At 31.5% G+C, this 11,171-nt stretch overlaps 2 protein-coding genes across 4 annotated transcripts; one reads left to right on the forward strand and one right to left on the reverse strand.

Moving 5' to 3' along the window:
- Positions 1-408: 408 nt before the first annotated feature.
- LOC140887108 (threonine synthase 1, chloroplastic-like) lies at positions 409-2,214 on the forward strand. The gene has a single exon (XM_073294154.1). The coding sequence runs from the start codon at positions 533-535 to the stop codon at positions 2,024-2,026; it is 1,494 nt and encodes a 497-aa protein (XP_073150255.1). The 5' UTR covers positions 409-532; the 3' UTR covers positions 2,027-2,214.
- Positions 2,215-2,499: 285 nt separating this feature from the next.
- LOC140887109 (uncharacterized) lies at positions 2,500-7,361 on the reverse strand. 3 transcript variants are annotated; one of them, XM_073294156.1, is made up of 7 exons: positions 7,208-7,356; positions 6,916-7,006; positions 4,652-4,730; positions 3,816-3,929; positions 3,143-3,269; positions 2,951-3,068; positions 2,500-2,861 (listed from the first exon to the last, which is right to left on the reverse strand). In XM_073294156.1, exons 3-7 carry the CDS (start codon positions 4,659-4,661, stop codon positions 2,808-2,810), a joined length of 423 nt encoding a protein of 140 aa, XP_073150257.1. In that variant the 5' UTR covers positions 4,662-4,730; positions 6,916-7,006; positions 7,208-7,356; the 3' UTR covers positions 2,500-2,807. The 3 variants fall into 3 exon arrangements, with proteins under 3 accessions (XP_073150257.1, XP_073150256.1, XP_073150258.1); XM_073294155.1 differs by lacking the exon at positions 6,916-7,006 and having other exon boundaries at positions 7,208-7,361; XM_073294157.1 differs by lacking the exons at positions 6,916-7,006; positions 7,208-7,356 and adding an exon at positions 5,335-5,416.
- Positions 7,362-11,171: the final 3,810 nt, after the last annotated feature.

Below are 11,171 nucleotides of genomic sequence, written 5' to 3' on the forward strand. Positions count from 1 at the left end.
TTTAATAAAATCCTCATAGATTTCTTTTTCTTACGGATTTATTTACGCAGTCACATGTGGATAGTTTGTCGAGTGGTAATCACTAATCATATAATATAATGAATGTGAAAAACATATTGGGAGTATTTGGAAGTTCTTAGATTAAAACTTGGTATGATGCACATACGTTAGCATCTAAATATATTATTGAAATTGTATTCAATTCATCCAATGCTGAATAAATTTAAAAAAAAATGATTCCATCCTTTAATTTATTTTGGTCAAAGATATTGATTATCATAATCCACTCACGCATTAAACGATGGAACATAATTATTTCCACTAAAAAATAAAATATGATGAGTACTTTTTAAAATTTTAACCTCACATGTAACACGTGCCATGAGTTGGTATCACTTTCTGGAATGGCCATATCTTTTAATGCGATAAGGCTCCCTCTAATTCACATTCCAACTCACTACAAAAAACACAGCCTTGACTCCGCCGTCACGCCACCGTCAACCACCCACCGCCGCCACTCTCCGACTGACACATGGCTGCCTCTCAACTCTTGAATTCTTCTCTCGCTCCATCTCTCCTCCACTCCCGCCTCAAAGCAGCACCCACCGTGAAATGCACCGCCACACCCTCAGTCACTTCTCCGCCACCGTCCCCGCCGCCGCCTCCGCCGCTCCGGCTTAAATTCTCCACGAAGTACGTCCCTTTCAACTCCATTTCCACGAGCGTTCCCACCTCGGAATCGTACTCCCTCGACGAAGTAGTGTACAGGAGCCGCGACGGCGGGCTCCTCGACGTGCAGCACGACATGAACGCACTGAAGCAATTCGACGGCCAGTACTGGAAGGCCCTCTTCGACTCCCGCGTGGGCACCACCAAGTGGCCGTACGGCTCCGGCGTCTGGTCCAAGAAGGAGTGGGTCCTGCCGGAAATCGACGGCGACGACATCGTCAGCGCATTCGAGGGGAACTCCAATCTTTTCTGGGCGGAGAGATTCGGCAAGAAACATCTCGGGATGAATGATTTGTGGGTCAAACACTGTGGCATTAGCCACACCGGAAGTTTCAAGGATCTGGGCATGACTGTTTTGGTCAGCCAAGTGAACAGATTACGGAAAATGAACCGGCCGTTGGTGGGCGTCGGCTGCGCTTCCACCGGAGACACCTCCGCCGCCCTCTCAGCCTACTGCGCGGCCGCCAACATACCCTCAATCGTCATTTTGCCCGCAGACAAGATTTCCATGGCCCAACTAGTCCAACCAATCGCAAATGGCGCGTTTGTGCTCAGCATAGATTCAGATTTCGATGGTTGTATGAAAATAATCCGCCAAGTCACAAACGAGTTACCCATATACTTGGCTAATTCTTTGAACAGCTTGAGATTGGAAGGCCAAAAAACCGCAGCCATCGAAATATTACAGCAATTCGACTGGCAAGTTCCGGACTGGGTGATTGTCCCCGGAGGAAATTTAGGCAACATTTATGCATTCTACAAAGGCTTCAAAATGTGCCAAGAATTAGGCCTAGTGGACCGGATTCCAAGGCTTGTTTGTGCTCAATCCCACAACGCTAATCCATTGTTCTTACATTACAAATCAGGGTGGAAGGATTTCAAACCCGTGAAAGCCGAAACAACGTATGCATCCGCTATACAGATTGGCGACCCTGTCTCCATCGACAGAGCAGTCTATGCTCTCAAGAACTCGAATGGTATCGTGGAGGAAGCTACGGAGGAGGAACTTATGGATTCCATGGCGTTGGCGGATTCGACAGGAATGTTTATTTGCCCTCATACCGGAGTAGCCATGGCAGCATTGATCAAGCTTAGGAAGGATGGGATCATTCATCCGACCGAGAGGACTGTCGTCGTTAGCACCGCACACGGATTGAAATTTACGCAGGCAAAGATCGATTACCATTCCAAGGGGATCAAGCAGATGGCCTGTAGGTATTCGAATCCTCCGGTGACCGTGAAGGCGGATTTTGGATCAGTCATGGATGAGCTCCAGAAGTTCTTGTCCAGATGTTGATGTTCTTGGCTTTGGCACTGATATATTTATTTGTGTAGTACGTGGATTTTGCCTTCATTTTGATGCTAAATTCTGTGTGATAATGTAAATTTACAATGCTTCCAGTTAAACAGCGCAATACTCACTCTTTTTGTAAATTGTAACTACTGAAATGAAATATTGTTTCCAATAAAACATATTTAGTTTTAGTGTTTCTTTTTTAACTTGGTTTTGAATTTCGAGGAAATTTAATTAGTAAGTTGGTTGACAAATTTAAGTTATTTATTTATTTATTTATTTATTTATTGCCACACAAAGTTACACACATCAAGATAATATGTATTATACGTGTTAATCCTATTTATATTTAGTAATATTTTTGACAAAAAACTCACCTTACAAAATTGACCTATGAGACGGTTTCACATGAGTTTTTGTGCATGTGTAAATGTATTGTATAAATTGGTATTTAAATTGCAAGTAAGAAAAGCATACTAAAGAAACCACATTGCATGGGATAGAAATCAATACTCACCGACCATGTGCATTACAGAGTTCAGAAATTTAGGATTAAATGGGACATGGATTTCCCTGTCAAACATGGACAATCTTTAGCGAAGACAACATCGAACGGCACATTCTTTTGTTCGTGTACACATCGGAGCGGAAGAAACCTAAAAACTCCAAAGCCCTAGCCTTTTGGTTTCGCCCCATATATCTACAAGTGTGTAAAGTATATGAACTCCTATATCCGTGCATGTGAACATTTGAACAAATGGTAATAAAAGTAGTGATTCCAAAGCTAAACGAGTAGGATAATGAAGATTATGAACAATAAGACGGAGCACGCCAAGGCCTGCAAAATAAAGCCCAGTTTCAGGTATTTTCTAGGTTAGATTCGATGTCACGGAAGATTAAGATCATGTAGAATAAGTATAGACTCACAGAAATTGCAGAAGCAGCAAGCCCAGCCCGTTCCCTTGGATCCTTGTGATAGTAACTTCCAAGGTATAAGATTGTAGCATAATACCACATCAAAGGGCATAAAAAACCAACTAGGAAACTGAAGGAAGAAAGAAATTATTAATATCAGTGAGAACTGGAGACGGCGTATAAAAGAAATAGGATTCTACTTACGAAAACCATCCAATTCCACAGCCGAAGCATGGAAGAGGCTTGTCGTATGTTCCCGCTTGATAGTTTTCTTCATCTCTAATTAGAGAATATCTGCCCTTTTCCCGGTCTGCAACATCCATTGCTTGTCCTACGAAACATATTTGTATATATCATATGTTGGTATTAGAAAATGTAAATTACAATATCATCATTTTCTACACATAACAGAGGACAATAGAGGTCCATATGTAGTATCTGCTAATCAGGCGAGAACCGCGGAATACGAAAGAAGAATTATTAATAACCCGGATGAATTTAAAATTGGCGGTGAAGGTCTCTAACAAAATAATGCTTTGGTAAAATTTTTCTCTTTGGCGTGTGAGATATGGGCCTAAGTACCGGGGATCGCTTGCTCTGAAACAAAAAAAAATGATGATAGGAAAGATAAAAGTTTCATGGCAAGCTAAATCGCGTTTAGCACTACTGTATGAAGATACTTATTGTCCAGTGTGACAACATTTAGAATGAAGGGTGGATACATTTATGGAATAATGCCTATCATTTCCAAATGCTTCACGGCAAGCACCAAATGATATTTAGAACTAGTCTACAATGATATTTATGGTCCTGTATGAACACCATTGTCAATGATAAAAAGGTAGTTTTTAACTGTAATGACAAACAAAATTACTACCTTTAAACATGGAATAATATCGAACTGATGCTCTGAAAAGATTGGATTGCTTATCTGAAACTGAACTGATAAGTTCAAAGCCATTTCTACCCTCTCCCTCCTCAATAGTAGCATCTGTAACACCAAGAAGTCCCACGGTTTATCCTCTCTTTTCCTTTATTTTCTTCATCTTGCAAAGCTTAGTATTTCAGAAGATAACTAACTACAAAATGAACTTTCACAGCAGCCCCCTTAATTGAGAGCTCGATAATATATCTCCCCACAATTCAAAATGACACATATTTCTCTCTGACAGTCATAATGGGCATTTAAACCTTATTAAGTTATAATTGACATATTTTTGTCGCGGTTATTGAGCATGAAAGTTGTAAAACTTCTGTGATACAATGCTGTTGCCTTCATTGAATTTAGCTCACTAAGACTAGATGATGATAAATTACTTGTAGAAAACATCAATCAATGCTAAAGGGTTCAAAAAGATAGACAAGTGATTTATAGGTCACTATGTTCTTCTTTAGTCATAGTCAAAATAGGTGGTTCACAGCTAAACGGTAAGAACCCAAACACATATTGGCATTTATTTACACCTCAAAGTATGAGACAACTGAACATAACCCAGCCATCAAAAAGACACGTTGCCAGACCTAGTTATTATTGGAGACTTCTGTGCTCAAAATTTATCGGCTTCTTTCTAACCCTTATAATATTGTTCACTTTACCACGTGAGAAGCCCGTATTGGTGGCTCAGAAAATAACAAGAAGAACGGAACAAGATGCAGATATTAACTTGAAAATTTACTCATTCAATGTACGAACAGAAAGCAAAACTAAATTACTCTGTTCCATGCGAATGTCTCCAGAGGATTATAGAAAAGGGACTTGATATCCTGCCTTCCACAGTCACGTCTTGGCTACCTGTTTTACAAAGTTAATTGAACATCAACATCTTATAATTATAGAGTTTTACTATGATTTAAGAAAACAGAAAACTACAGATTGAATGGATAGGGGAAGGTAAAAAGCATGTCCTAAGGACCTTGAAACAACAACCGTAAGTCAATAAAAGTCCTACCTTATTCTCTGAGTAGGTAAACCAAACAGGCAAACATAGATGTAATGTATTTGATTGCATATAAGAACAAGGCTTCACACGATGTTTTGTCTAGAATTTTGTTGAGAAAAGCACAAAATAAGAGCAAAACCAATTAAAAGTTATTTACGTGACATTTTTTTCATGGATACAATAATACAAAAGAATAAAGCGAAATGTAATTGGAGAAGGTTTGATAAAAACATATTTGTAAAAAAATTTCTTTCCTGATTTCATCAATAAATTCATGATTCAAACATAGTCTCAAAGGTTCAAAAAGTGCCTATTAGAACACATGTACAACACAACTACACATGTTCATATACGTCCACATAATTAATGAGTTATTTGCACCAACCACCTCATGTGAAATATTGAAATTTCACATTTCTCCCATGTGAAATTTTAATAGGTATCTTCAACCCTAACCTTTTAAAAAATTAGCACACTCGCCCATTCAAATGAGTGATTGTTGCGCACGCGCCCCTCATGCGACTGGGCAAAGATTTTGATATTTTTTTGCACCAAATACCCCTGTGAAATATAAAAAATGCATATTTGACCCCTCTGAAAATAATTTTTAAATCTATTCAACCCATAATACATAATTTTTAATAAAATCCAATTATAAATATTTAGAAAACAATTTTTGTTTTATTAATTTTTTATTTTTTATTTTAAATGTATTATAATTAATTAATTATTTCTAAAAAATATTATTACTTTATCATGTTATCATTATTTTATTAAATTCACTTCGTATTTCCAACTTTTTCATTAAACATGCATTCATAAACAAGTATTTAAATAATTTCAAGAACCAAAATATTTAAATAAACTGATAAGTTCAAACATATTGTTTTTTTGATTTAGGACTATATATTATTGAACCAAAATTTAAATTTTTCGAAAATATGCATTGCACAGTTTTTAATAAAAAATAAAAAAATAACATGCTTATATAATTCTAAATCGAAAAAGTAATATTCATGAACTTATCATTTGGCTCAATATTTTGATATTTTTAGATATTTAAATCCTTATTTATGAATCATGTTTAATGAAGAAGTTGAAAACACGAAGTGATTTGATAAAATAATGATAAATAGATAAAGTAATAATTTTTTTAAAAAATAAATTAATTATAAATTATAAAATTAAAATTAAAAATAATAATAAAAATAAAAATAAAAATAAAAATAAAAATAAAAATAAAAATAAAAATAAAAATAAAAATAAAAATAAATAAATTTAAAAATGTTTGGTACTTATCATTCACTTATCATTTTGATTTAATATTTTGTTACTTTTAGGTATTTAAATCTCGTTTATAAATGCATTTTTAATGGAGAAGTTGGAAACAAGAAGAAAGTTTAATAAAATAATTATAACAAAATAAAATAATAATATTTTTTAGAAAACAATTATATAATCATAATAAATTTAAAATTAAATATAAAATTAATAAAACAAAAAATGGTTCCTAAATATTTTATAAATAGATTTTAATAAAAATTGTGTATTATCGGTTGAATAGATTTAAAAATTATTTTCACAGGGGTCAAATATGTATTTTTAATATTTCAAAGGGGTATTTGGTGTAAAAAAATATATCAAAATCTTTGTCCAGTCGCATGAGGGACGCGTTCGCAACAATCACTCATCTGAAGAGGCGAGTGTGCCAATTTTTTAAAAGGTCAGGGTTGAAGATGCCTATTAAAATTTCACAAGAGAGAAGTATGCATTTTGAATATTTTACAGGGGTGGTTGGTGCAAATAACTTCATAATTAATATATCATTTTATCATCTTACACTGATATACAATTTGAGTTACCATACACGTTCGCCAAATGAAAGAAGCCGGTTGATTTTTCCCGATCCCCAAAAATTCAATTGCATAATAATTTCGCCACAGGCCCACAACCAACATCTGTTGCTAAATCAGAATAATTTCCACAGTTTTATTGTATCCATACCAAAAAATATAAAAAAATCATTTAAATGCTCACCAAAACAAAAGAAAAAGAATCGTTTGCACAAATCTTAAACATGCACTCTTTTATACACCTTGTGAGGCTATGCTGGAATCCTGGAAAATTGCTGCCATGAATGGAAACAAGTAAATATTTCCCCTTTCACAAATTAAATACCTAATTTTCTCCAAACCCATTAAGCCAAAACACGAAACACCCTAAACCCAGAAGAGAATCCAAACCAAAACCAACAATATAGCAAACAAACATGGGGAAATATGACATGAAAAAAATTCACAAAAAATCAATTAATTGAACTGAAAATTACCTCGGAGCGGAGAGCACCGGGGTCAGGGAACAGATTGTTTACATGAAATGATTTCGCAAAATTAATCAAAAGATCTAAGAGAGGCAATCCCCCAAATTAATCAGCTTGTATTCATAGTGTTCGAGTTTCAACTCCCATAGCCATACTGGACAAATAAGCAGTCTAGTCTACACATTCGAACCGCCGGTTTGACTTTTTCTTTATCTTTATTCTTTTGTCCTTTAATTTCTTTTTCCCATTTCTTAAATTATAGTTTTATTATTATTTCGAACAAATTATTTTTTTTAGCAAAGTTTATTTATCAAAATATTTTCGAACTAAATTTTTTTTCTATTTGATTTATTTATATTTATTTAGAAAATAAAGGATTTTCAAATTTTTGAATAAATGATTATATTTAAAACAATAGATAAATAAACTAAAAAGTTATTTATAAGTTGAAAATACTATGGACATAAATATCTGATTTATGGAGATTGAACCCAAATAAATTCAAAAACATTTTTTTGTAAGCCGTACGTATCTGGATATATTATAATGCAAAAGATATATCTAATTTTGATAGGACTTTCATCTATCATGCTCATTTTCGTACCCACCATCAAGATGTCACTTATCATCTCATTGAATGTGATTAATTATATATCTAATAAATGAGTGTCACCTCAGTGTTGACACATATCAAAACTCATATATAAATTTATTTACTTATTAATAAATTTGTTTGATCGATAATCAAAAAATTTTCTTTAGTTAGTTATAACTTATATCTTATTTTCTGATTAACAAAAATTCTTATGAAACTGTTTCACTGGTCAATTTTGTAAAACAAATTTATTGTTTGACCAACTCATAAAAAATATTTTTTTTTATGTTGTAAGTATTAATTTTTACTCCAAATAAAGATCGGATCGATCCGTCTCACAGACGTTCCACGAAAAACCTACTCTATCTAATTTTTATCATATTTGAAATCCATTTCAATTTATAGTAATTTTAAATACTTCTCTCATATATTTCCTTGAATCCAAATGAAATCTTATTTTAATTAGTACATAAGACAATACATTATTTACGGATTGATACAATGTTTTGGCTTGTTTTGCTTATATTCGATGTTAAGGTGATTAGTAATGGTAACCCATTATTTGGCGTATTTAATTCTCTGATTCCCTTGTGTATCTTTAATTCTTTATAAACATTTATATTTAAAGGAAAACTAGCAAAATACAATTAAAAAATCATAAAGTTATGACAATAATATATATATATATATATATATATATATATATATAATTAACCTTATTCATATATTATCATAACTAGTAGAAAGATGTGTGTGCTAAAACAATGACCAAATCAAATAATTTTTACGGAAGAAAATGATGTGAAAAAAAATATAATTGGTTTCTTCAATTTGAATTTTGAATTTCAAATTTGAAATTAAACGTGATTATGTGAAAAGATTTGTATTTATTCTGATCATTTTGCCTAGAGATAATATGAACTAAAATGTAATTTTCTAGTATATATTGGTAATTTGATTTTGGTGTAAGCAAGTCGAACCAAATCGATTTACGTGGGGCTGAAGTTTTATAAGCAAGGGTTATATGGTAAATATACGTTGGTGTCATCAAAACGTACCAAAATGATTTTTAAAGATGGCTCAAGTTTTGTATAATAATAATAATAATAAAGATGCACGATGAAGGCACTATCTATAAAAATAGGTTGAAATAATCCGATTATCTGTTAAAGTCGCATAATTTCCCTCTCACAAGATACTTATCCCTATAACAGAATGTCCGGAGTCCCTCTAAATCACGTGGTTTCTTTTGGATTTCGTAGTCATTTAATTTGTTAATTGCCTTTAATTGCCGTCTGGTCCGAAGTCTTCCTTGCATTTTTTTTTTTTCAAACTAGTTGGAGCATTTTGAGAAATTTAAATATTCAATGCTTGGTTTAGTATTTTACTAGGACAATGCTATATGTATATAGACTCTTACATAGAGTCGTACACGCCCTATTAAATTAGGAAAGAATTTCAAATTCTTTTAAAATTTCTTTTTTTTTTCAACCTACAATTTTTTGTCTTACTCAAAAAATTTTTTAAGAAAATATTATTATTTTTTATTACTTACTTGTAGAATTAATTTTACTTAGTTCCACAAAAATAATTATTTTATAAAATTTTAAAATATAATTATGAAAATATAATTATTAATTGAGTTAAAAAATAATAATTGTCTATTTTCTTATAGAAAATATATTTTAAAATTTTTAAAATTAAAATTTCAAATTTAAATCATATATAAGCGAGATTTATTATTATATATTTACATTTATTATGGATAAAATATATATTTAAACTAAAATATATTTAATATTATTATGTGTAATAATTAATTATTTTGTTAAAAACAAAATAAAAAATCAAATAATATAGGTTTATGTTGACCGTGTTAGTCGAGTTTGAGTCGATCGCTATTGATTTATTCGGATTTTGTTTGAGAAATTTATCAAAAAAAAATTGTACTTATTTGTAGAATTAAGAAATAATTACTATATTTTTATATATTGTATGCTTGAAAAAAAATATTGTATATTGTATCATAGATTTTAAACATGTAATAATTATTTTGTAAAAAATTGATTTTTAAAAATAATTTTTATTGTGTGTATTAAGTTTATTTTAAGGGCAACTTGTAGATAACTCCCTAAATCAAACATAAGTTTCAATTTACTCCCTATATTTGTCTTTCCGAAAATGCCCTTGTCTTTATTTTAATCATTATTATTTCTTGAATTATCAAATGTGGAATCGAATCAAAATCTGATTCACTTGATTCATCAAGATAATAAATATTTTCATCGTCGGATGAAAATTCAATTGTTTCTACTGGATAGAATCCAATAGTATATATTTCTTCAAGAAGTTTAACTTTATTTTTCTTTTCGTTTCGTTTTGGACATTCATTTGCATAATGACCTTCTTCATTGCACAACCAACATGTGCAGTTCTTTCCTTTACCTTTGGGGCAAGGTGGTTTTTTATTATCAAACTTTTTATAAAATTTTCTTTTATAAGGTTTTCTGAAGAAATTCCTTCTAAATTTTTTTTCTTATAGGGAATAAATTTCCTATTAAAATATTTATAAGGTTTATTTAATTTATTATGTTTCTGTCGTTTTAAATGTTTGTGTGACATGTTTGTTTTACAACCGTATTCTTTTACTGTGAATTTCATTTTGTCACAACAAAGTTTATTGTTTTGTTTGTAAGATTTGGATATTCTTTTATTTAATGTTACTTCATGACATTTCTTTGTTATAACGTCTTTAATAAATTTAATAGCTCCTCCTAGTGTTTTGGCATAAGCACTAGTTAAAAATTCATCTTTACTATTTATTGGTATATTAGGTATTTTATTAAAAATACTTAATTTATAATGCTCTTTTTTATCAGCATCTATTAACTGATAATAGTTTGTTTCATAATCACATATAAATTCTTTTAGATAACATAGATTACATAATTTTATATTATCCAGAATAAAAATTGCTCTATTTTGTTCTATATTGGCTACTAAATTAGCGTCATTATTAGAAACTCCTAAAAATTCTTGGTATAAGGCATCAACAAATAGTTTGAAATATCGATGTCCTGTCATTCTTTGTGGTAGATTAGTAATTATTAGGTTTTCAGTTCAAGTTCTTACTGCTCCTACCAGTGTCATTTTTATCATCTCATGAGTTAAAACTTGAATATTCTCACTTTTGTCTAATAATTGTGTTAATTGAATTTGTACTGATACTTCATTTGCCCAATGATCTATCTTTGATTTTCTTTCTTTGGCTGTTGAACAACCTAAATCTAAGATATTCTGTTTCACAAATCCTGATGTTTTTGATTCTCTAATAATATCTCTAACATCTTTATAAGATCCAGAGTATTGGTCTCTATT

This window comes from Henckelia pumila, chromosome 3 (assembly GCF_033568475.1).
Source record: "Henckelia pumila isolate YLH828 chromosome 3, ASM3356847v2, whole genome shotgun sequence".
In the NCBI taxonomy this organism is placed as follows: Eukaryota; Viridiplantae; Streptophyta; class Magnoliopsida; order Lamiales; family Gesneriaceae; genus Henckelia; species Henckelia pumila.